The 27,295-nt window shown below is 42.2% G+C and overlaps 1 protein-coding gene across 3 annotated transcripts in view; it reads left to right on the plus strand.

Moving 5' to 3' along the window:
- The window catches only part of KCNAB1 (potassium voltage-gated channel subfamily A regulatory beta subunit 1), a 457,818-nt gene that overhangs the window by 366,965 nt on the left and 63,558 nt on the right, over positions 1 to 27,295 (plus strand). For all 3 annotated transcript variants that reach the window (XM_020988906.2, XM_020988908.2, XM_020988909.2), the window contains exons 5-8: positions 2,519 to 2,563; positions 7,118 to 7,162; positions 10,502 to 10,545; positions 18,571 to 18,657. In XM_020988906.2, coding sequence (XP_020844565.1) covers positions 2,519 to 2,563; positions 7,118 to 7,162; positions 10,502 to 10,545; positions 18,571 to 18,657 — 221 coding nt within the window. The remainder of the gene's footprint in view (positions 1 to 2,518; positions 2,564 to 7,117; positions 7,163 to 10,501; positions 10,546 to 18,570; positions 18,658 to 27,295) is intronic.

A 27,295-nucleotide genomic window follows, 5' to 3' on the forward strand; every position in this document is an offset into this window, starting at 1 on the left:
GAGTAAAACAGAGGAAGCCTCAAATAGCCTCTTTGGGGAGAATCAGTCAGGGAGGAGTAAAAGGATTGCCTTCTGCAATATGAGCACAGCTAAGATTAGCTAACATAAATTTAATTTGGACTCATGGTTGTGTGACTTCCTCCATCTCCATTCAGCAGCACGTGAATAAAATGAAAGATGGTAAGAGTAATTCAGAATTGGGCTTTGTCAAGGCATGATTAATGATAGGACAAGAAAGCAAAGGATTTGAAAATAAAGGATAACATAAAACTACTTCATTAAAAATGAGAAGGAAGGGGAAGGGAATAAGCATTATGAAAAATGATTTCTCTTGGTAATCTGTGTTTTGGAGACTCAGAATTCCACCCTACCGGCCTTCAGTCCAAAGTTGTTCAGAAGGACATCTCTCTGATAATGAGATTGCATTGAATCTTCTTATCTTGGTCAAACTCCAACCCAGGCCTGAGTTGATTTTATCCTACTCAGGTTTGGGTGGAGACAGACTTCCAAGACTAAGGGTGGTATTTCCTTTGATGGCGGGATTGACTGATCTATGGAACCCTGCTAGTATGTAGACCAATCATGGTTGATTGGCACCCCCTTCAGAATACCTACTCTTCAAAGGGCATATAATGCTATACCCCCAAATCCCAAACCAAACCAGTTTTGAACAGGTCCCATTAGAGGGGCACAGTTTTGGACTGAACTCCCATGCAATGCATGTTCAACCACTTTCAGAAATTAAACCATGGACACATGTACCCTAATTTCATTTGTCTCTTTCTTAGAGCAGACTGCTTCAGGTTGGGGTTCATGAGGTTCATGGGGTTTGGGATTCACAGCATTTATATAGCTCCTTCTCTGTGCCAGACACTGTGCTATAGATTTTACAAATATTATCTCATGGGCTTGAAAATAATAAGGAAGGAAAAGGCAGGGTATAACCAGAGTAGAAGTGATAGTTTGGGAAAAAGGTACAGAGGAACAGAAGGTCCCAATGAAGGTGACTAGTGGGGTTAGGAGGAATAAAGCACAGGGAGGGTGAAATGATAGGAGATTGTGATCAGAGGTTTTGCATAAAAATGGAATGCTTGTGATTGATGGCAAGATCGAGGCCATGACCTGGAAGTAAATGAGGTCAAGTGAAGAAGAAGGTCATGGGAACTGAAGAAACTGAGGAGCTACGAGGTGAGGGCACTTGAGGGAATATCAATATGTACGTTGAAATCCTCTGATATTAGGGCAAGAGTTAGGATTGAAAGAGAGACCGTGAGGCAGACACTGAATTCCTGAACTCATTGAGAAATAATAACAATAACAACATTGTGCTTTAAGTTTTGTAGAGCACTTCATATGTGTCATCCAATTTTAGAAAGAAGGGAGAGTGTCCTGGGGGTCAGTCAGTGACTGTCACTAGGATCTGGGTTGAGGGGTAAATTTGGAGAGAAGAGATTGCTTAGTGTTGGTGTTAAAGGGAGAGTATAGAAGTGGCAATGGGGTGGGGGGTTGGGGGGAAGAGTATTATTCTGACTCCAACTCTGGGACCAGAGAATGGGGCAAGCAGTGTATGTTTTTGGAGGGCTAGTTATGAAAGAAGGCACAGCTAGTACCCAAAGGGAAAGCCAGGGAAGGGGAAATCAGGTCTCATTGAGAGCCAGAAGATGGAAGGAACATGAGAGGAATAGGTAAACACTGAAGAATGTTTTTCTGTTCATTCTAGAGCAGGAGTTCCAGAGGACATAATGGACAGGATGACCGATATGGAATGAGACTAGACCTTGGAATGATAAGGTTGTAGTATATAGGAAGGAGAGATGGGGCATCAGTCCCTAGGTCACTCGAGCAGTCAGAAACGTAGGATGGTCAGATTGGGAGTTTAAGGGGAATTTAAGGTGGACAGAGACTGCTAACCTCTGGGCAATAAGTCGGGGCATTGTTTTAGGTAATGGAATAAGCTTCACCAAGAAAGGCAGATAGGTAGAGTGGCCTTGCTCTAGCCTCCTCTCATCTGGCCTGATGCCTTTGCTCCAAAGTCTAGGGGTCTAAGATACCAATTGTTCTAAGAGCCACGGGTTCCTGTTCTCTCTCTGTTTTCTGTCCAAATAATTCTGTCCATTTTTCTTCTCTTGTCACAATTTGGAATGAGATTCAATATTCCAAGTGGGGAAAATGGGGAGGACTGAGAAACCAAAGCCACAATTAGAAAGGAATCCATGATTCCGACTTGACTTTCCCACGGGTGACATTTCTAGACAAGTCCAATGGTCTTCTTAGAGACAGAGAGAGCATGCTCCCTCCCTCCAGGAAGTCAGCAGTTGGCAGGCTCCCAGGCCTGTTCCGTAGCTGAGTTCTGCAGGCACCAGCAGAAACAGCGGAAATTGTGAACACAAGCAGAGTACAATCTATTTTAAGAGCTCTGTGACTGAACACTCAAACAAGGAATAGGCTTTAAAAAATAGATCCGTGCCTTTCCAGGATGTGATGCTAAAGCATTCTCTCTTTCCATCCTCCCCTCCAGGGCTGAAGTGATCCTTGGAAGTATCATCAAGAGGAAGGGATGGAGGTATGGTTCATTACCAGGACGGAGTTGCTTTCTACCGGGCAAAACCACCTAGGATGGCTGGTAGGGAAGGGGTCTGGAACAGGACAAGTCAAAGAACAAGATTTCAAGAAACAGAAATTATTCTGATGGTTAAATGATAGCATCCTTAGAGTGTCCCAAGAAATGACCACACAACCACAAAGTATAACCAATAGCTAGAAGGCCTGGTTTCCAGGCAATATAAGACAAGAGCTCACATCCCAAAGCCCAGAGCACAGGGATCAGAGTCTAGGTTCCCGGGAAAGGAGGATGAGGACGATGGCCAAAATGCAGGCAAGACCCTCAATTTCCCTGGGCCTCAGTTTCCTCGTCAGTAAAATGAGGAGGTTGGGCTTCTGAGCTACTTTCCAGCTCTGGGTCTATGAGCCACTAGGCTTGAGCACTGCACGAAGGAGCTTTTCACAGCATTTATTTATAAAGGAAAATAGCATTTTCATGGCTTCTGGACTCCCCCTCCCCTAATTAAGAGACAAGCGCCAGCAGGCAAGATGCAGATTAATTAAACAACTATAGGCTTTCACTGTTTATTTGGCTAATCTCACTATATACAATGAAGTGAGGAAGCCAAAGCCTTGGAGATGAATCCTGTGCCTATTTATTTATCCACACAATTGTGCTTTGATCTTCTTCCTCCTTTATTCCAAGGGTGCAGAAGAAATTATAGTGCTAACAGCTGCTATTTATGGAAAATATAAGATGGATAGCTTAACTATATGTACATCAAGACTTACAAAGCACTTTACATATATTTTCCAATTTGACCCTCACAAAATCCCTGTGAGGTAGCTAGAAGTATCATTATTTCCATTTTACAGGTAAAGAAACTGAGGCTTTGGAGAGATCAAGCAACTTGTCTCTGGTCACACAGCTAGTCAGTGTCAGGGACACAATTCGAATTTGTCTTCCTAACTCTCCTCCTGTCCTAAGAAATGCAGGTTATGAAGAAGCCTCAGGCCATCTAGTCGGACACCCATTTTTACATATGTGGAAACTGAAGACTAGAAAGGTTCAGTGATTTGCCCAAGATCACACAGGCAGTTGCTGGTAGAGCTTAGATTTGAATGAGACCTCTGGTTCCCAAGCCAGCACTCTCTCTGTATCACTTTGAGTGAGTGTTCTGGTAAGTCAAGTAGGCAGGAAACAGTTCCTTCTATGTAAATAAGCATTGGTCAGTTTAGAAAAGTGTCTAACTCAAGAAGCTGGTCTCAACCTATCCCTCCCTTCAGCCCTGTTCATTCCTGTTCTCTCTGGGCTGTTCACAGGCAGTGAAAGGAGATGTGCGGCTAAAGAGCCATCTGTGTGGTATATTTACCTTGTCCATTTTAGCATGATCACTCTCCCCTCATCCCTTGGAACTGGTCAGTGAGAATGTGGATTCTTGCAGAAATAGATTCTCCTTTTCTCCAGTGCTTTCTTTCACTGCATGGGTCAGATAGCATCCACCAAGTACACAGCCTTGTACAACCTGAAGTCCAGGCACCTGATGAATGGACTATCCATAGTGCAAGCACACAGGACTCAGATGGGCAGAAACCATGCTTTTCTGAAGATACAGTTGCTATATCTTGAGGCCAAAAGGGAAGCTTGCACACTGCCCATACCCGAGGGACATTTGCTGCAGTTTACCTATATGCAAAGGTGAGAAAGAATTCACAGAATCATGGCTCTAGAGATAGAATAGAACTTAAGGGTTATCTTCTTCAATATCCTCACTTCACAAGTTGAGGAAATTGAGGCTCAGGAAGTGTGTGACTGGCTTATGGTCAGAAAGGTAGGAAAAGTCAGAGGCAGGATTTGAACCCTGGTCCTCTAACTCAAAAAATAATACTTTTCCACTATACCAGTCAAATTTACTTGTTACATGGCCCATTCCAGCCCCACCACAGTGGACAGAATTAGGTCAAATGCATGAAACCCCATTATATGGGCTCTATCTTACTTTCCTTGTTTGTCATGGTATGCATTGACAGACAAACAAAACATTGTACTGTCGTTCTTGATACAGAGGGCTCAGTGGTGTAGGGGATGGAGAGATGGCCTTGAAGTCAGAATGACCTGGCTCAAATTTCCATCTCTGTCTCTTACTACCTGTGTGACCTCGGACAAGTTGCAACTTCTTGGTGCCCTAAGTAACTCTGCAGGTCTGTAAGTTTCAGAAAAGATGCTGACCCACACCAGTAGAGAGGGTTTCTTCCTCTGGGAATTCCCTATATCAATGAAATAGGTCCAGTCCCTGTCCCCATCACCATCATCAGTAAGGACATTTTCTTAAAAAATCTGCTCTGTATAGCTGTCTGCCTGTATATGCTCACTTCTAAAATCTAGACAATGTTTAGCAAATATACCTGCACTCATATTTTTAGATGTAATGCATAGGACATATCAGTCTTGCAAACGAATGCCAAAGCAATCAGCTAGCCACAAACTGTTCTCACTAGTTTATATATGCCCCATGAGGCTGGTGATAAAATAAACAGCTTTTCTTTCCTCCTCCAACCCAAGAGTTATTACCCCACAATGACACATGAATGGAGGGCTATTTATGATTGCTGTCTCTACTTGTTATTTTGAAGTCTAAAACATAGCGCATGGCCCTTAATCCAAGCCTCTAAAAGAAAGCCCAGATCTCACAAATGAGCAAACAACAGCTTTTCTGTTGTTCTAAGTAACTCATTTTAATAAGACATTGAGACTTTTTCATAACGGCTCTGAATAAGCATGATCACTGCCTCGATTACATTTGATGCCTTGTTGGAGTATATAAAAGGTGGAGAAATGGCTCTAAAAGGCTCATGCCATAACATGGAAGATTTGTTTTTCCTCTGATCAGCTGTTGCTCTAATAAGCCCCAAGAAGGGGAGAGAGAAGCCTGAAAAGTCCATCTATCATGGAATCTAGAAGGGGAAAGGACTTCACCAAGGTCACACAGGTTTCCAAATTGGACTTTGATCCAGGTAACATACTCATAGATTTAAAGGTGGAAGGGACCTTGGAGATCATCTAGTCCAATTTTCTCATTTTACAAATGAAGAAACTGAGGCCTGTAGAGCTGCAGTGCCTCGATCATAGTCACACAGAGTTAATAACAATAATACCTGCTTACCCGTATGGACAGACCCTCAGCAACTGTCCTTCAAATTAGTTCTTAGCAATCCAGCAGGTATGAGAGAGGGCTGACGACATTTTCTACAGCCTTTTCTCTGCACAACCACCTGGTTTAAATTATCAGCACGGTCTGTGTTTGTTTTAAACACCACAGCAGATTTTGATAGGGTTTTTAATGCCTCAGCATCAGCCCCTCTTGCTCAGTAGGTGGAGTCACAGATACCACTAATTTAAGGGCTCTCCAATCGTTTTAAGTCTTTGAAACCACGATCAGGGATTTTCTTTTTCCTGGAAGAATCAAACCAAATTATATATCTCAAGATATAAAATCAGTCTCTTAGGCAAGCCCCCCAAGAACATCACACGTTCAGTGAACCTCAAGAGATGCTTGTTATGCCAGGAATGCACATCACTAGAGGATCCTGCCTATGTGAGGTTGCTTATATTTTCTTCCCATAATCCCAGGTCTTATATTGCCTGAAAGTCAGATGGTGGAACTTTGAGCCAAAGATTATGCAACTGTTTTAGTAATAGCAAGTTGTCCTTTGTTGAAGTATCTAAAGAAACTTTCAGTCAATAAATATCATTACTCTTATTGCAACTTTTATTTAATGTTAACTTGGCCAAATCCTGCTGATAAATGTTATCCAGTTTAGAAGGTATGCTAGCTAATGTTTGGGAACCACTAGGGCTATTGGCCATGGAAAAGGAGTATGAGTCATTCTCTCCTGTCCCTTCTCTAGGAGGTGGGGATGGATTGGAGTCTATAGTAAATGCATCTGGGAGGTTCAGTGGATAGAGCACTAGCCTTGAAGTTAAAAAGACCTGAGTTCAAATCCAGCCTTTGATACTTACTAGCTGTGTGACCCTAAGCAAGTCACTTGACCTCAGTCTCTGTTTCCTCATCTGTGAAACTGGAATAATAGCAGCACCTCTCTCTCAGGATTGTTGCAGAGATTCAATGAGGTATCTGTAAAGTGCTTTGCAAACCTTCAAGTACTGCATAAATGCTAACTTTTATTATTACATGGTTAATAAATTAGCTAAAGTATTTGCCATAGGAGCAACCTATTTGTGTTTCTAAAGGGTGCCTTTACCAAGCCATCCCCACCCACCATCACTGCCTAGCCTCCTCTACCCTCTCTCACTCCCCATCAGCCTCCTCATGCCATCACTTAATGACACCGACCCACCCTTATAATATTCTCCCACCCATGTTCAACACTTCCTCTTCACCTTGCCCTTTGTGGCCAAACTCCAGCGATGCCAGATGAACATTTTACATCTTTAAGTAGATGCTTCAAATATGAAACATTGGGTTCTGTCTGATGGTATAATAATATTGTTGTTGCACGGGCTTTATCTTGACACTGATCTGGTTTTTTCTTGGTTTTATTTTTTGATGTACAGGAGATCCAGCCTGGTCATAACAACCAAACTCTACTGGGGTGGAAAGTAAGTAGATTATATCTAAGCCTCGAGCCTAACAGGACTCTTCTGCAGTAACACATTTAGAAAACAAGTTTTATTCACTTATTGAAATCCATGGGAGTAATCTTTTTCTCACCTAATGGCAATATGTGAGAAGTGAATGTTTAACAAAGTAATTGGCCTTGCTAGACCTGGGCAAAATGAATCTGAAGAAATGGAAGATGACGCACCAGCTTTGTGGGATGCTTGGGAAACCAAGGAGATTTCCGAACAGTATTTTCATCTCCAGTCCTGATTGTAAATCACGTTTCAAGTTTCAAAAAGAGCAAATAAGCACAAATCTTCAGAGGAGGAAAGCCCCTCCAACTTGCCAAAATACACAGCAGTTTCATTGCAAAGTGAGAAATATTTGGCCTGACCCCGGGTTTGTGCTGTAATCCCTCCTCCTGCAGTGAGCTCAGAAAACTACAGTCAAAAGTGCCATGTCACTGGAGACATAAATGTGGTCTCTATGTTACTTGTGGTCAACCCAAATGAAAGAGAATGGCTCCCTTTGTTGTGCACATGCCATCCAAACTTCAGCGGATGAATTGGTACTTCTGCTGGTCCCTTCTTGCATTTCAAGTTGTAGAGACATTATTCAACAGAATAATGTAGGCTGGACTTTTGGAAAAACGCATAACCCTGTAAGCTCTACCATCTATCAATGGATTTGATTGCCCTGTGCTATTTTCATGAAACATGGAAAATCAAAGGGTCTGGAAGGCCCTTATTAACTACCTGTGATTGATAGAGGGATAAAAATCCAGAGGAAAGAGTCTTGTCTAGACTATTCCACGAGGAGAGAAAATATATATTTTTCCTTGATTCTTTGAAGCTACTCACAATGAATATGAAGTTGGGGAGATAGAATTTAGATTTATACTCTAATGCAATCTGAATATAAATAAAGCAGCACTACATATGAAGAATGTAGATTTATAGCATCTGCCTTGCTCTGTTTTACTAGGCTATTGTTTTGGTTTTTGCTATGGACCCAAAGCCTGGTTTATATTTTAGAAACTGCACAGAGGAGACAACAGACCGGGAAGAATGATTGCTTCGTTGAGTAATATAGTATTATCTAGTTTACATAAGAAATAAGGACTGGATGGTTTATTGTTGTCTTTTACAATAGTGGCTGTCCAAAGGAAATTGGCAGCAGACACATTTTATCCACAATTTAAATTTATGGGCTGGTAGACTCCCTTCTGCCTACTGTACTAGGCAGGAGAAAATCCTAAGAGCCATGATACTGGTGGGAACCTGAACTATGGCAGACCAGCCACCTTCAATTGTTTAAAAGAAAATATATTTCTAAGCAGTCTTATTGGTTAAACGGTGACTCCCAGGGCAGCTAGATGGTGCAGTGGATAAAGCACTGGCCCTAAAGTCAGGAGGACCTGAGTTCAAATCCGGCCTCAGACCAAACACTTGACACTCACTAGCTGTGTGACCCTGGGCAAGTCACTTAACCCCAAATGCCTAAAAAAAAAAAAAGGTGACTCCCAAATATAAACAAGGTGGGAAGTCTGAGAGAACCCCAGATTGCAGAGTGAGCTCCCAGGATCAGGAAGAGGACAGCAAGGAACTGAGCTGTGGCAGAAAGGCAAGGCTTCCCAAAGGAAGCAGTGAGGCATAACGCCGGCTTCAGAACCGAAGGGCCTGCGTTCAAATTCTGGCTTTGCCGCTTATGAGCTCTAGAACCCTGACAAAGTCAATCACTTCTCTGAGACTCATTTCCTCATCTACAAAAATGTTTTGTAAAACTTGGTGAATTACAAATGTGAATTATTTTTATTAAAATGAAATGGTTGGAATAGATCAAAGGGCTCTTACCATTCGGGGAGTCACAGGTCACTGGCAGTCTAGAAAAGCCTATGGAGGATCTCTTCTCAGAACAATGTTTTTCAAAACATAAAATAAATACATAAGATTGCAAAGGAAATCAATTCTATTGAAATACAGGTATCAAAATATTTTTTAAAACCTGTTCACAGTCCCCAGGTCTGATGTTAGTCAATCTCTGACATTTCTTCTGCCTCTAAAATCTCTGCTCTGGGTTTCCTTTCACAGAGGAGTCAATCGTATCTATATCATGAGGTTCAACAAAATGGAGATCAACATATGATTCTGGGGAGAGCTCACCAGTTCTTTTTAAAATTTGAAATTCTTTGTTACTAAATTATGCCTCAGTCTCTATGGAAAACAATAATGATACTGTGATAATAATAATTAATATGTTATTACATATAATTATATTAATAATAATGCTAATAGCTCACACTTACATAGCAGTTTACCATTTACAAAATGTTTTCCTCATAACTTTGTGATGTAAGTGTAAGGGACATTACCCCATTTTACATATGAGGAAACTGAGGAACAGGGGCTAAGTGAATTACTCTGGGTCAAACAGCTAGTGAGTATCAGAGCCAGGACTCAGTGAAATATGGCTCTTACACCTTAAGAACAAAGTGAGGTATGATGCATGCTTGCAAAACAACTAACATATTCCTTCTTATCTGGCTGATGACCTCAGAAGTAGTGTTTTTGCTTCTGCCTCTGGTGTTTCCCAACGTGACTCTGTTACGAACACTTGATCTACAGGTCTTGCTGAAGTGAATGTGAGAAACAAATGTTTGCCTATCCTCTTTGCAGTGCAAATCATCTTCACCCTGCCCACAGTGGTCAGTGACTTAAGAGACTTAAGGACAGGCACAGAACTGCTGGCTGGCCACTTTACCCAGCATTCCCAAATTCGAGTCTTTTCTGCCAAGTAAATTACCTGGCCAGCAGCTCAGTTCCTCCCTCAAGGCTCTCCAATTACTGGCAGAGCAAAGATGGGCTTCATTACAAGGAAACTTCAGTCACTCTGTATGTAATAGATTTATATTTGACGCTGTGCCTTTGAAGCAATTAAGCTGTTTGATTAAAGTCATCAGTGCCCATCCTTCTTCTACCCTGCTCCCAGAGAAAAGAACATAGGGAGAGTTGAAACTCTATTAAACCATATGTGGGTGCTGTGAATGCCCCTGAGTTACAGGGGAATAGCAGCATTGTTGAGGATAAATGGTAATGTCCCTGTGACAGTCCATGCTTAATTTATCTTACTGGGACTTCCATGAAAAAGTTCACCGAGAGCCAGCCTCCTCACTGGTCTCTACCCACCCAGTACGCAGTATTTGCTGAGAACAGTGTATAAAATTAGCAGGTCTGTCTAAGTGAGAACATTTTTCTTCAGTACTCCTGGAACAGGAAAAAAAAAAAACCCGTCCAACAGCCAGCCCCACTCACAGTCATTTGCCTCTTTTATCTTGGCAGAGCTGAAACGGAAAGAGGATTGTCACGAAAACACATTATTGAAGGTGAGTACTCTTTCTTTTCCACTGTATTTTGTGAATTAATGATTCAGGAAAGTAAAGCACTTGACCAGTGAAGCCCCAAACAGCCTGGAGAGTCACCCTAACACCCACATAAAAAGGCTGTGTTTGTTCTAGCTTCCATAAATTTAGCCAAAAGAAAAATAAAAGATGGAGCTATCTAAAAGATTCTCATGGAGGCTCCTACTAGTATGATGAAAATGGTGCCCAGAAGCAGCCACACTTTTCTGCACAGACCAGAATCCCATGAGCTCCCCTTTCTTGTCAAGAATGAAGGCCAAATTGTAGAGCTACAGTTAAAAAAACACCTTATAACTCATTATCTAGTACAGGTCCTCATTTTACAGATTAAGAAACTGAGGCCTGGTGACTTGCAAGGTGACTTCTCCAAGGCCACACAGGTAGCAAGTGGCAGAGCTGGGGTGGAGCTCAGTTGATATAAAGCCCATCCACATCAGCCTCCTTTCCTCTGCACCTGAACCATCCTTCCCACTGCACGGTTCTCAGTCTACTTATTGGGTCATCAACACAGCCTGGAAGACAATATTGGAAATGGAAGCAATTACTTGCAGTTTGGAAGCTAGTTGAAATCTCTCGTACAAAGCTTAAAAAGAAAAGTCTTTAATAGAGAGGACAATGATTCTACTCGAATTCAGCAAGTTCTTTGAAGCCCGATTATCATGTTATCTCACTGGATCCTCACAACAAAATCTGTAAGATCTAGGTTGGGGGGGACGGGGGCGTGAGAAAATTAACCAGGGTCTGTTTAAGAAAGCCACTTCACAGGAAGGTGTTTCTGGCCACACCCTTGTATCTCTCAGAAGCAAGAAGTGATATTTCCTAGGTGTTTTTTTTTAAAAGATAGAATTTCATTGTTCAGGGAGACTCTAGAAAAGTTTTCTAGATCTTTTTTCATTAATTTGGTGGTCACCCTTCCATTCTTCCTCTCAGTTCTCCTTTTGTTTTCTCTTTTATCTCCTCATAAAAGTGTGGCTCTTCTAGTCCTTATTCTTAATTTATTTTCACTTGTTCCTTTATTCAATTCAATTCAACAAACCTTTATCCAGTGCTTCCTAGATGAAGGGCATAGTGCCAAGCTCCTGGCGATACCAAGAAAAAGAAACAAACAAAAATTCTTGAAACCATCACAGCCCTCAGGGAGCTTACAATATGTGCATAGATGAGCGAATATATATAATCTGAAGTCAGTTAGAACTTCCCTGTGGCTCAGCAGATCTCCCTGCATTTTTTTTCACTAGACTATTAGGGTTTCTGCCCGCTTCTCTCTTCCCACCCAGGAATGCCCATGCACAAGGCACTTGTTAAATCTTTTCCTTTAATGCCATTTCTTACCCTTTCCTTAAAGAATGTACTTACATAAATTTAATTCAATAAGTATTTATTAAGTGCTTACTGTCATGTCCCAAACATTTTCAAAGAATAGGACCACATTTTATCTGCATGGAAATATTGTAATAGATATAAGAATTATGATTGTTATAATATTATAAGTATAATGATATACTTATATTAGCTTATATAGTAACTATATTAATTAGTAATATCATAATTATGTTATAATAATATAATGACATAAATATAATAGCACTTTAAGGTTTATAAAGAACATTATTAATATTATATCATTTGATCCTCATAACAACCCTCGATATAATGATCCCCATTTTACAGATGAAGAAACTGAGGCAGACAGAGGTTAAGTGACTTGCCCAGGGTGACACTGCTAGGAAGTGTCTGAGCCTGGATTTGAACTCAAGCTCTAGCACTCTGTGCACTGTGCTAACTAGGTTGTTTTATTTTTACCATCATCATCATTGATTGGGACTACACTTGTGAGTTATCTGTATAGGGAAGTCCTTTGTGAGTTGACTTCTACCAATGCAAAACTGCCTCCTCTGTGCAACTTACAGAATTGAATGGGGGCACTGGGTAGTTATACAGCTTGTCCAGTGCGTATTCAAAAGCAAGACTTGAACCCAGGTCTTCCTGGCTTCTAAGCTGACTCTCCATACACAGCGCCATGATGCTTTTCTGTTGCTATCATTATTAACTGTGACCCAGGTGGCTTGCTTTGTTGTTGTTTTACATGGAGTATGTTTTTTTCACCACTCACCAGATGTAGGCTAAAGGGACCCTAAGCTCCTGTCACTGCTCAACCCATCTCTACGTACAGGTTGTTTTGCTGCCAAAGTAAATCTTCTTGCTGCCAGAGCAAAGGGACATATTTTGGCTGTGGAGGGATTCTCAAAGTGGGAGTTCTAGTGCAATCCCTTCTGTTCTTGGCTTCTACAAAGTGCAATATGGCAATAACGTTTTCCTCAGACCATAGTGATCAACCTGGCATTGTAAAGTATTAACACCCAGCTATCTCTCACTGCTACTAGGTCTATACTGACCATCACAGCTGACTTAGTATTTGGCCAGCCCAGAAAAGATCTGAATCTAAATGAACAGAACAAAAGCTAATTATTATTACCCTTCTAAAGAGGAAAATCAGGGATTTTTTAAATTCAAGGAATGATATAAGATGGAAATCAGTAAAGAAGGCAAAAGGGTAAAATTGAAAAGAATAAAAAAGAAATTGAGAAGGACTGATCCTATATACCAAGAGATAAGGCAGGGTATTGAATTCCCATTAGTTTAATCTTCTCTAACATTTGGGCATAATTTCAGAATCTTTTTTTGTAAAGTCAATTTTATTCAGACCTCATAAAGCTTGATAGCAATGCCCAGAATTTCTTTCCCCCAAATGAATATGATAGTTGTTCTCCAAGGAGTTAATCTCTCCAGAAGAGCAAACTAGTTTAGCCCAAATGAGCACTGTCCCAGATATGAACGTTAACTCAAGACAGAAAACTTTTGAGATTTAAGAACTGGGGTTTAAAAAAAAAAGATTTTGTAGTCTACAGTTTCACGCAAGGATAGGAGATAGAAAGATCCCAGAAATAAGAGAGAGAGAGAGAGAGAGAGAGAGAGAGAGAGAGAGAGAGAGAGAGAGAGAGATTCATTTCTAAGAATACTTATGGCCAGACTATAATGAGAAAACCTTAGGGACCCTGAAGGAAGACAATCACTAGATCTTAGACTCATGAAAGTCTGGAAGACTTCAAGCTCAGTAGCCCAATTTTTCATCAGCCCCTGCACCTGGAATGCCAATGACCAGAGGCACCATTTTGGTGGGTGGTACTTAAAACCCATGATCTCTTAAAAAAAAACTCAGCTAGGGTGAGACTTTTTGGTGATTGGCTAGTGTCACTGATAATAACCATAGTCTGACATTTCCCACACTGATCTTGATGGACAGAGCTCGAATTTCTCCAGCCCTCATATAAGTTTAGCCTTTGCCTTGGCCCTCCATCACACTCAATCTCCAGCAGCATTCTGTTCACTCCCTTCTTCATTGAGCGGCGTGTCCTAGGGATTCCATCTGTTGAGTCTTTCTCCCCCATCATATTCTCCATATGTATATATCCAATCCAGCTTCCCTCCCTTTCATCTTTGCTGTGCAACTTATAAAAAGGAATGGGAATTTCTGGAGGATAGGACAAGGGCCTTGAGGCAGAAGCCAAATTCACATGTAGTCAGCCCCATATCTGGGGAGGAAAGGAGAGAGATGATCTTGGCCAAGCAACATAGCTCATGAAGTACAAAATGAGCTTTAAGTATGCAAAAATGGATTTTGAAAACCTCCCATGAAAGGCCGCACACACAGTGAATACAGTCCTTGTCTTTGTTCCAGATAGGCACAACGTTCTCTAAGATTTCTATCATGGGGAAAACAGAATATTCATACAAGCTAAGAATCAGAGTGAGAAGGGAGCCTAGAGTCCCTCAGGCCCGTTCCGTCCATTTTACAGAGGAGGGAACTAAGTCACTTAGTATTATCCAGGTGGGTGGCAAGTGTTTGAGGCAGGATTCCAAAGCAGGTCCTCCTGATTGCAGATCTGATGTTCTACTTCATATTCTAGTGGGTCCAGTTTGGTGGTTCAGAGATAGTCCAAGGGGTTCACACTAAACATTATTTACAATTGTAAAGAATATTAGGAATAGTGTATTAACTTACTCCCCAGGAGAGGTTGTCACAATACTTTGTTGTTACTGTTGCTGCTGCTGCTGCTGTTAAGGGTTTTTAAGACAAAAAAAAATTGGGAATCACCACACTACTCCATGCTCCCTCTCTCAGGGGGTGGGTTTTCTACTTCAGTTCAATGTCATAAAATTCCCATCTGGTGCTAAGATGCTCTGCTGCTTCTTTGCCAAATATGACTCTAGAACTCATTAGGTGAAGGAGCTTTCTGCCTAACAATATAAAAGAAATATTTTGAAAATGTGACTTCTAAACGATACAGTAAATCAGAGAATCTCGTCCAACAGTTTTCATCAGCAATGGAAGGAAACTGGATGCCATATCTTATTCTCCATGTGTAAGCTCTCACAGCAGTGGGGAACCTTTGGCCTCGAGGCCACATGTGGCCCTCTAGGCCCTCAAGTGTGCCCTGATTTTGTCAAAGGGCAGCACTTGAGAACCTAGAGGGCCACACATGGTCTCAAGAACACAAGTTCCCCACTCCTGCATCTAGTAGATAGAAAGTTGGCCTCTGGCTAGGGCTAAGGTCCCTTCTATGACTGCACTGGCTGAGGAACCTTGGGTAAGATGCTTAATCTCCCACTGCCCCTCCCCACTCCCAGTTCTCTAAGAATGGATATTGTTGATCTGCATTAGTAAAGAAAATTTTCTCCTCAGGGCTTCCCTAGACCAGTGAAAAATAGATTCTCCTCCAGTCCCTTCAACCAGTCCAAGGCACTGTGCAAGGTGTTAGAGGTACAAGGACAAAACCCAAAACATTCCTCAGGGTCAAGTAACTTATATTCTACTTGGAGGGAGGGGAGAGATAAAGTAGAGACACAGACATCTAAATCCAAAGTGATCTGATCCAAAATCATTTCAAGACAAAGAGTCATGATAATAATAACAGCTAGCCTTTCTATCGTACCTACTATGTGCCATTCACTGTGCTAAGCACAGTTTACAAATAATATCTCATTCAATCCTCACAACAACTCTGAAGGTAGGTGCTATTGTTATCCCCATTTTACAGATGAGAAAACTGAGGCAAACAGAGGTTAAGTGACTTGCCCAGAGTCACAGAGCTAGTAAATGTCAGAGGCTGGATCTGATCTAAGATTTTCATGACTCCACCTTGATATCTGAAGAGCTCAGAAAAAGCTTCTTATGAAAGGCAATAGCTGAACCCTAGCTTTAAAGGAAGTTAAGGATTCTAAGACCTGTTATGAAAGCTGGCTTTATGGTTTCAGAAACACTTACAGAAGTTATCTCTCCCTTGATCCCCATGAAAGCCCTGGCTGGGATAACCTCTGCCATTTTAGTGTGCCCTTGACAATGAACATGCTGCCCTTGCTTTTTTTTTTGGGGGGGGAAGGGAGGGGAAAGAAACCTGATAAAAGGCTTTTTAAAAGAGGATTAACATTGTGAACATCCCAGAGCCAAATTCAAACTTAAAAACTAGATACCTGAGGCAAATATCTTACAGATGGAGGCTTCCCTTTTCCAAACTTCCTTTAAGTAGCTCAGGACCCTCAGTGCTTTGCAATTATGGGCTGGCCATCCCAAAATCCTTTAATCTGTAACTTCCCTGGGGCATATATTTTGTGAGCAGCATTCATCTGGATTTCTAACAGCAACCTTTGTGGGGGGGCATATATAAACATACACTAAAAACTCCATGGGTATATGGAGGGGGAAAGAATTGGGGGGGGTCCTATTGAAAAGAAACTAGAAAGTGATATCACAAAATAATGTAGATTATTTGAAGGAGGTAAATTCTTTTCAGGATAAACTTTACCCAGAAGGGCTCTATGGCACAGATTTTCTGATAAATTCAAAGGAATTAAATTGATTTTCTTCTGAGAAAATTTTAGGAATTTCAAAGTACCCATTGGGATGATTGGAGATACTCTAGGCTGAGGATATTAGAGAAACAGAGGGGAAAATTTCTATTCTGGGGGTGAAAGCAGGGATGAGAATTCAGACTATTTGAGGTTGCTGGTCTCCTACTAACCAGTATATCATTAGCTCTTCCAAGAATGTGACCTTAGCTAAACTAGATCTCTAAGTGAATCTGGCCTTCACCCCTTCACCATCCATTGTCATCTTGGTGACCAAAACATTTCCCAAACCATACTCTGATCCTTCACTTTTCTATCAGAAAAAAAAAGATGGTCGGCTTATAAGTCAGCTAAAAAGCCAAATCAAACCAATCAAATTTAAATTCGAGCTTCATTTAACACACAATGAATTTTACACACATAATAAAAAACAAATTTAAAATATTCAGTCTTCCCATGTAATTAAATAAGCTGATAGGAAAATGCTGTTTCTCGAGAAAATGAGGTAAAATATTTCTTTCTTTTGGGTGTATTGAATCACACTCCATGCGAATATTTCAGGAAAACGTTAGTTTTAGCGAAATTAATTAATTTCTCTAACCACAGCAAGCAGCCAAGTAATTAGAACTGGGATATGGCTATCAGGCACAGAAGCCTTATTCTTATTTCCCTCACTATTTTCCTATGTTTTTGAGTTACCTTTTTTTTTTCTCAAACTCTTAATGTAGTAGCTGTTTTTCTAAAGAATGAGGACATGGCAGATTATTGGGGGGTTCTACAGACTATGTATTCGCATTCTAGGTCAAGCCCTCAATTCATTTCCCCACAAATCGTCATGCTCCCATGTATCTATTCTTGGATTTAATTTTCCTGTGTATTTCTGATGCTATGCCATCCTGGGCAAATGGCTCAAACTTGTTGAGTCTCAATCATCTCCCTAGGATTTATTTTCTAAGTTGTGATATGTACTCTGTGCTTGGTGGAGAGAGTTCCCATACTGGGAGTTTCCTACTTGAACAATCACAGATCCTCCCCTTGTTTGTATAATCCATCTCTGGGCTACTAGGGCAATGGTTTTAACAGTAGTGAATAGAACACTGGAGTCTCAGAACCTGTCACTTAGTACCAGCATCCCTAGGAGAGTCCTTACCTCTCAGGGTTTCAGGGTCCTCATCAGAAAAAAAAAAGAGGGGATTGAACTGGGTGGATGCTGAGTTTCCTTCTAGCTCTAAATGTATGACCTAGTGATTATTTTTAATCTCCTGAGACCAAGAAAAAAAGTAATGCAACCATAGGATCCCAGAGACAGAGCTAGAAGGAACCTCAGAGCCCACCTGGTCCAGGTTCTTGACCATTTTGTGTGTCGTGGACCCCAACAGTCTGGTGACACCTACAGAACCCTTCTCAGAATCAAGTTTTTAAGTGGATAAAATTAAAAGCAGAATCAGCTCATCCATCAATAAACATTTGTTAAGCATTCACTACGTGTCAAGCACTATGCTAAGTGCTGGATCACAAAGGAAACCAAATATATTGAAATAGTCATTGAAATAATAGAAAACAAGCTCACCAGTGCTAGATGAAGACTGTCCAGTCCAACTCCATTATTTTATAGTTAAGGAACCTGAGACCCAGAGAGAGTAAGCTTAAGGTAAAGACATATTTTCCTGTTTTAAGGAGAAGAAAGAAGCAGTCTTTACTCTTAAATCTGACTCTGGACATGCCTCTGAGTCTCTGAAGAACAACTCAACAAACATTTATTGATTTTGGGTTCAAGTATGTTTTCTAATCCAAACATTATTATAACTGAAAAAAAAGTCTGTAAAAGATACACTGAGGAGCACTTTGACACTTTTTAATGTGGTGAAGCATCCAGTTAACATCCTTTCAACCATTAGAATGTAAGCTCCTTGAGGCCAAGCTCTGTTTTTTCCCTTTCTTTGTATCCACAGCACTTAGCACAATGCCTGGCACACAGCAAGCGCTTAGTAAATGCTTGTTAAGTTGTTGACTTGTTCAGCATTGACTTGAAGGTGTTTCTACCACCGTGGGTCATGTGTGTGACTCTGCTGTTCATTTCAGGACTGAAGGGTTCCCTCCAGAGACTGCAGCTTCAATATGTGGATGTTGTGTTTGCCAACAGGCCTGACAGCAACACACCCATGGAAGGTCAGTGAGTGCTATGTCCTGGTTTCATAGTCATTGAACCTGCCTGATAGCCCTGTGCTAGCAGGCTATGGAGCCGATTCAGGAGGGACCAGTGAATGTGCACCCATCACTGGCCTTGAAGTCTTATGGATCCTCAGCATTTACCTTCAGGCCAAGGGTAAATGTGTCAACTGTGTCTATAGTATAGAACTCTCAGACTGTTCATAGAAAGCCCATGGATCTCATCTTAGAATAATGTTTGTTATCTTCATTCATAATTGAAGGAAATGCTAATTTTCACTCAGAGGTTAGTGAAAAGAAAGATGTGTTTTTTATCCCATCCCCATTCATGGACCCCCTAAAATCTATCCATGGAATCCTTAGGGGTTGGTATGCCTCCGTTTAGGAAGTTCTGCTTCTCACTAAACACTGCATTTTTCTTAAAAAAGAAAAAAAAAGGCAGTAGGAGAGAATGGGTTTGCTCTCCTTGCCAAATTATTGTGTTCATTTTCCCAGGTCCATTCCCTCGTTTGTGATTCTAATAAACAAAGAGTCAAATTAATTACCAAGGAACTTTATTATCTGATCATCCTTATGTCAAATTTGGTTCTTCTTGCTCAGTAAATAACTTCCCTAAGTTCACCCCATTCCTGTCGCTAGCAGTGGAAGCCAGGAGGATTTACTTCAAGCAAAAATCCAGGAGACTGTTTCTGAGCACCTGATCCTCCTCGGGGAGCTCAGCAGAGTCAAATCTGGGAATTTCAGCTGAATGGGGAAGGAGGGGGAAGGGACACCCAGAGGACACCCCCTCTAGTCACATGCAGTCGGGCCAGCAGAGCAGGCAACCCACGGCTGCCCCAGCTCACCCTCCAACAAGCCCTGATACCCCCCCATGCCTCAGGAGGACGTGGAGCCTGGGGTGATGAGAGAGCGCGGTGCCAAAGCTCAGGTTACTTACTCCTCCTTGTCAGTTTAGCTGATGCTCTTTCAGGGCTGCCATATTATTTCTTTTTCCCTCTATGGCTGCTTCAATAATGGCAAACATTTGCAAATTCAATCCAATTTAATTCAATTTACCAAACATTCCTAAGTTTGAGGCCAAAAAGAGAGAAAGCCCAGTGGTTGTAGAAATGTCCCTTCTAACTCTGGATCTATGATTCTACCCGAGTGACTGCCACAGTGCCCTGTATATAACAGGAATTTAATTAGTGTGTGTTGGGTTAAATTGACATGAAACTCATAATGTGGACCTACTGGGTTTAATGGTTATAATGGGGGTGGGAGGGCACAGCTGATTTGGGGGACTGGGGCCTTCCTGTGAAGCATCCCATGTAGCATGCAAAAAAAAAATTCCTGCCTGGGAACTTTCTGGTTGTCTGAATCTTGGATAAATAGGAGTTTGTTGTATATGAATGCCTGAATGCCAAAAGAATAGCATTCTTTAAAGGGGAGGTGGGAGATGCTTCTTCTTTTAGACTAGGTATTTGTCAGAATAAATGAAAAAGCATTTCAAACTTCATAAGATACATACATTGATTTCGAACATAGAATGTGACACTGTTCTCAATCACAAATAAAACTACGGCACCAAAAAGAAATTAGTGAAACCTACCAAGTAGGCTGCAGCTTTGAGGGGCTCCTTGGCTGAAATCACTCTGCTGTTTGATGTAGTGATTGAATTCCCTTTGGGATGGTGCCAAGGCATTGAGGCAGTGGATCTGTGTTTCAGCTCCCATGCTGCACCAATTCTCATCTCAGTCTCTACAGCGGACTTAAGGTGAGTAAGAGCCAGTCCCTGTCCTGAAGAAGCTCTTGCTCTAGGAAGGAGATAAGACAAAGGTGGAAAGAATTGAAGCAGGAGGTGAGAAGAACCAAAAAAGATGCAAGGTCTTATAGAGGAAGGGAAGATAATGCCACAATCAGGGAAGCCATCCTGGAAGAGGTGTCATTTAAATTCAACCTTGAAGATTTTGGTGGGTAGCAACGGAAGAGGCAGGTCTGGATGGACTAGGGAAACGATGAGCTCAGAGGACCTCTGGCTTAACTCAGAATCAGAGATTTCATACAATTGAACACAACAAGAATATATTCAGTGCCTACTGTTTACCAGGCATTGTACTAGGTGAGCGCGTGCGTGCATGCACACACACACACACAAGCACACACACACACACATACACACACACACACATACACACACAGAGTCCCTGCCTCAAGAAGCTTACACTCTGTTTTTACCATTATGTTTACAAATGCAGGAGCACCTCCGCATTTGCAGGGATATATTCTTGACATCCCCTCAAAGAGGGGAATCATCAGCTACTGTGCTGTGCCAATACCTGTAGAGAAAAGCCCTCAATTAGGGACCAAAATCTAAGGTATTAACTAGAGGTCGTTCTGGACACAGTTACCTTCATAGAGTGAATCCTCCATCCCACGGGAGCTACAAAGTATCCGTAAGAGGTATTAGTGCCTCTGGACACTGGTGGGCTCAGCATACTCAGTAACCTTCCAAATAGGAAATCATAAAGCCACAAATGTTTCCTATGTATTTCCTGTATCTAATGCCACTGAACTCTGGCAAGGTTGCCACTGGCATCATGGGGCATCATTATTGCTCCAAGGATGCCAAGAACAGCGAGCAATGGGGATTCACCAGAAGTTGGTCTGGTCCAAGAATACAGCATGCTGTGTCTCGGAAGCCAGGAGCCACCTTCCCGCTCAGGAGCAGGTGATAGAACGTCGCACAGCCTAAGAAAAGGACGGTCCCACCGACAGGGCGGCTGACGGCAATTGCAGCGTTTTGTTTTTGTGGGAGAGAGATTAGCCAGGCTCCTCCGCGAGCAATTACTCCTGCTGGCCGTGCTCCAGCCTGAGCCTGGCGCTGGCCCTGGGAGAACGACACGTGTGCCCCTCCCTTTTAGGATTAACGATTCTGCTGAGTCTTAAGGCATGTGTTAGTTCCTCGTTAGATCCCAAAGAGATTCCAGAATTTGGAAACACATCCTCCTATTCAGCTTCTTCTACTTCACGTGTGGTAATGACTCTGCCCTCACTCTCCTGGGGTAAGGTCGCCTACATCTCCCCCCTTAACTTTCTGGGGATGCCCCCTGAGAATTTGGGGTATAATTTCTCCAATGCCGTTGAGTCAAACCCCTGATCTGCTCCCTCCACTATGAGCGTCCAAATTCTACTTTACCAATGAACATCACAACCAGCTTTTACAGAAGGATATTTATCTCAAAGATATAGCAAGAACAGAAGCAGAAACATTTCCCTAGGGGGCACACTGCACCCCACACCCCTTTTTTCAGTGGAACTTGGGGCTCAGATGACTGAGTGTCTATGCAGCATTGAGGTCCAAATGGTGCATCACAGCTGAAGAGTTCCTATCTTACCTACCCATGAGCTGGGTTCAGAAGGCCCCTCCTCCTTCCTAGATCCTCAGGACATGCATGTCCAGCTGAAGAAGCCATCACTGACTCAAGTGCCAGGCCCCAGGTGGCTTGTTCACCTGGGCTTCCAAGGCTCTCAAGGTCATTGCCATCTCCCTCACCTAGGATACAAGAGCAAAAAATAACAAAAACCTGAGGCCTGCATCCCCAGACTGTCGGCCTCAAACAGGGAGGGCCTGGGGCTCTCTCTTCTCTCCATGGGATACTGCCAGATAGAAAGAAGGCAAATGAGGGGAAGGGACAGGTTCCAGCTAACTGAGGCCTTCTAAATGTATCCCAGCTCCAGCTATGCTACTGCTGTCAATCAAAGACACTCCTCCTCACCACATGGTTAACGGACCAGAACCAGTTGTACAATCTGCACCTGCTCCAAAGACCAATGGGTCTGCAACAGCCCCACACTCTGGTCAGGCTCATAAGAAGTAGGCTTTATGAGGCATCCGTAGGTGAAAGGTACTCATAGGGTAGGGCAGCTAGGTGGCACCATAGTGCACAGAGTGTCCATTATGTGACCCTGGGCAAGTCACTTAACTCAGTTTGCTTCAATTTATTCATCTATAAAAAGAGCTGGAGAAGGAAATGGAAAACCACTTCATAATCTTTGCCAAGAAAAGACCAAATAAGGTTGGACATAACCAGAAAAATAGCTGAACAACAACTGATAAGAGTATGGGTGGTTCAGGGAGGAAAGGAAGCAAATATTCAGAGATATGAAGCTAATTTATACCTCTTAAAATAAGAGTGGTGGTCTCTACATCCTGACTAAATACTGAAGAACCTACAAAGATCATTTTTTTTTTTACAAAATTAGAATATAAGCTCATTGAGGGCAGGTTCTATTTCATTTTTGGTTTTGTGTGCCCATGCTTAGAACAGCGCCTTAGTGCATGATTGTTGAACTGAATCTTTACCTACTCTAAAGCGTTTTGAGTAACTTGGATAATGGTGTTTTACAAAGGCAAACTACATTGATTTAAGGAGATATTTTCAGGGGTAAATTTTCATCAGCTCCCACACATTGTTCATCATGTAGTTTAGCTAAAGGACCATGCCCAGTGGAACATTTTTTAACCACCCTGGCAATATGGTATCCCCTGCTTCTTGTGTCCTTTCCTTCGTATTTTTGTTCCTATTGTTATTGTTTGGTTGCATCCAACCCTCTGTGACCCTATTTGGAACTTGTTAAAAAAAATACTCAATCAGCTGAAGGATCTATGATTGCATTATTTATCAGCACAGGAAACTCTCCAAGTGAGTACTCCCTTCACTGAGGCTGGTTTCCCCACAGATACAACTTAGCAGGCAAGTCTTGGGGAGTTGCGTCTCCTACATAAAGGGTAAGTGATTGCCTGGAATGGGCCATACCACTAACAAGTAGCACAGATGGGTTTTGAATCCAGGTTTTCCTGACTCCAAATGCATTACTCTAGTCATTATTACTACAATCTTCAAGCTTTTTTTTTTAACCATATACCCTATCAATTAAAAAAATTGAGCATGAACCCCCAGGATATGTGAACCCTTGAGTTTGCTGAGGTGAGAGTAATAAGGTCAGTCTTTGGCATTAGGAAAATCACTTTGGCAGCCATGTGGAAGATGTATTGGAGAAGGGGCAGGGAGGAAGAGTTAGGGGGATCAGTCAGGAGGCTTTTGTAGTACTCCTTGTGAAAAGGATAAGGGCCTGAACTAGGGTTGTGGCCTTGTCAGCAGAGAGCAGGGGGGCAGATCAAAGACAAATGAAACCAGAAAAGGCACCTGATTAGACGTGAAGTGAGGTATAAATCTGGTCGAGGAAGGATGTTTGATTGACAGTAATGGAGAAATTTGGAGGAGGCTTGGATTTGGTGGGGATTGGGGTGGAGAGAGTATGACAGACAATGTAGACACCTACCCATGACTGCTCATCCTATGGGACTCACTCTATTGCTCTACTCAAAACAAAAACTGGAAAGGCGGGACTCCTATTCACAGGACATTGGCCCAGAGTGGAGTGAAGTGCCCCCCTGCTGCAGCTGGGTGAAATGGGAGAAAGGGGGTATGTTGGCAGTGTTCAGGAGCAAAATTTTCCCAATGGCAACCACGCCGCTGCTTCTGTGGGTGGGTGCCCAGTAATGGCTGGGTCACAGCTACTGGGAGGCACTGACACCCAGCTCAGAAGGGGGGAACGTGGGAAGAGCTTGAAGAGCAGAGAGAGTGCCACTGTTCAGGGGAAAGTGTCCTGGCTATGTGGAGGCGAGCTCTGTGATGGACTAGGATAGGATGGCACCCATCTGCCCACCCTCTTACTGGTTGGTTGTACATTCCTTGGAGTTATACCATGCCTGTTAGGTCTCCCTTTCCCACCCTGGACAGAGCACAATACTACACCATTCTGGCCCTGCTCTTAAGCACAAATCAACAGAAAAGCAAGTCTGCTGAAAAGATTACCTCGATGCCAAATGCAGCAGGGTGGAGAGGAGGCAGAATGCTTCATTTGTACTATCTAGTCCTAGGGAGCACAGCCAGAATTTTTAGGCCAAGGGAATGTGGTCCTGACAGTCCATGATAGAGTGTTTACTTCCCCCCCCACCCCTTCTTGTTTGTTTTTTTTTTTTTTGGTTCACTCAGTAGTAAGTCGATTTTCTCTTATAGCATCTGCTGGGCCATCTGTCTATGTTACATTCTCTGGCATCTATAGAATATTTTATGATTCCCTGGAAAAATCAACCCAAACCCTAGTTCTTCTCTTTTTCCTCCTCTTCCTCCTTCTCTTCTTCCTTCTCCACCTTCTCCTTCTCTTCTTTTTTCCCCTTCTCCCTCTTCCTCTTCCTCTTCCTCCTCCTTTTCTTTCTCTTCTTCCCCTCTTCTGCCTCTCTTCCCTCCCCCTTTTCTCCTCTTCCTCCTCCTCCTCTCTTCTGTCTTCTTCTTCTTTTCCTCCTCTTCTCCTTCTTTCCTTCCTTCATTCTTTTTCTTCTTTTCTTCTTCCCCAAAGTACAAGGCACTCTCTCTCTCTGCCTTTAGCTAATGAGTTGTTGTAAACCAGACACTCATAAGCCCTGTGAAATCTATGGTTGATCCCTATGTAAAGTAAACCCCGAGCTGATTCTCAGCCACCCAATATTTGCTTCCAATGTTCAAAGAGCTTCATCTATATCGTCTCCATTTTTTAGCTATGTACAGCTTTCCTGTGGAATGCCTTAACACAGCATTGCTATTTTTGAAAAAAAGATGTCTGTTTCAGGGAGAAGTTTAGGGTGATTAAAAGCACTGCTCAATTTCCCCAATTGTATTCAATTAGATTCAACAAGGCTTTAATAAGCATAATGCACCTGGCATTGTGTCAGATGTTTGGGATTCAAAAACAAAATGAGAATATCTCCTGTCCTCTAGGAACTTATGTTCTTCTTTCCAATACAATCCAACTATTGTATTCCTTCTTTTTAATTCTAGGTCTGGTCATTATCCAATTGCTGAGTCACTCCAAGATTTATGCCTGACAGGCCAGTGCTATGGGCTGCATATTACAGTTTGGCCAACAGGCAATCTTCATCCACTTGATTTTTCTAGCCTGGCCAACCCTTGAATAATTTTGGATCTTCTATAGGAGGCTCTGTATTGTTCTGGGGTTTGATGTAATTAGCCCAATGTCTTCTACAAACATGAACATCTATTGACAGTGAGGGCTCCTCACCATCTACAATACAAGCAATCTCTTTTCTATTTGGACTCAAGGCTAGACTTGCAACATGGCAGTGGTGGCTGTGTGATCATGTGAGGGATCTGAAAAGAAGGTGGGAAGGTTGGAGGCAGGAGGTGAACCAAGGTCTCTCCCAACTACAGGGTCAGCTTTCTTTCAACTCCCCCCAGACTCCCTGAGTGGTTATATCTTTGTCAAATCTCACATTAATCCTTCCAGGTTATCATTCTTTCTATGACCCCAGACTAAAAGTCTCCAAGCACTATAAGGGTCCTTCAAGGGCAATTTCTAAGCAAATTATGCCATATGCAGCTTTTCAGAGCAAGGTCAGAAGAGGATCAACCTTTTAGCCTGTGTACCTCCTAAGAATATCCCCAATTCATTGTTTGGGAAACTAATCTGGAATGTACCCATGCTATTTTTCATCTAGTACTCATTGCCCAAATTAGTAATATTTCTATGATCTCCTATTAATTATAGTCCAGACAATCTTATGGATCATGCTGGCCACCACTGCCTCATTCCTCCATCTTCTAAAATTGAAAGATGCCAAAGTTCTAGGGTATTCAAGGGTCTTCTGAAGCTTCCATTAACCACATCAGCTCCAGAAACTTTCTCCACTTGTGTTTCTGAATTTCCTTTAGCAGTATATGCTTAAGAACTGAATGTGTCCCTGGCACATTGAACATGCTTCAGATATTCACAAAGAAATGGCTTAAAGAGCTACCTTCACTCCCATGCTTCATGCTCCCATTCAAATCATTCATCCAGAGTCAGTTAATGGCCAAGGTGAAAATAAGACTCATCTTATTAAGGAGGAAGTCATATGAGATTAGAGTCTTGATGCTTTGTATGGACACAATGTGCACATTTTGTCCTGAAGCACGCATTCATCTGCAGCATGGCACAGGGGAAAGAAGGCTGGCCTTAGAGTCAGAGGATCTGGGTTTGAATCTCACCTTTGCTAATTACTATCTTGTGAGACTGGCTAAATCACTCCAACATTCTAGGCTTAGTTACCTCATTTGAAAAACAAATGAGAGGATTGAAATGGATGGGCTCTAAGGTCCCTTCAAATGCTAAAATGTGTAATCTCTTGCAATCTTTTGGCTACCCTAAAACATGATCCATGATTTCATTTTCAATAATAATTAATAAATAACATAATCCCTCCATAGCTTGTCATTCTGCTTGCTTTTATCCTGGTGGGATCATCCTGTCCCACATGACATTTCCATAAATCCGCCACTAGGGCCTGGCATGCTAACGACCTCTTCCGGTTCTTTGACTACCTCAGGAGGACCCGTGTAGGAAATGGATCATCTATTCATGGCTTCTTATTCTCGCAGCGCGACTAGTGCACTTCTGTTGCCAATCAATCAGCCTTCATGATGTCTTTCAGGACCTTCCAATACTGCAAGCCTACTCATGCCCTGTGATGTGTCTTTCCACTGACCTTTGGGTTACCTGTCATTTTTCTTCTTATGAGATTATGGCATTCTATGATTCATAGCCATGTAGTCTGTCA

Source organism: Phascolarctos cinereus, unplaced genomic scaffold (genome assembly GCF_003287225.1).
Source record: "Phascolarctos cinereus isolate Bilbo 61053 unplaced genomic scaffold, phaCin_HiC Scaffold_7;HRSCAF=346, whole genome shotgun sequence".
In the NCBI taxonomy this organism is placed as follows: domain Eukaryota; kingdom Metazoa; phylum Chordata; class Mammalia; order Diprotodontia; family Phascolarctidae; genus Phascolarctos; species Phascolarctos cinereus.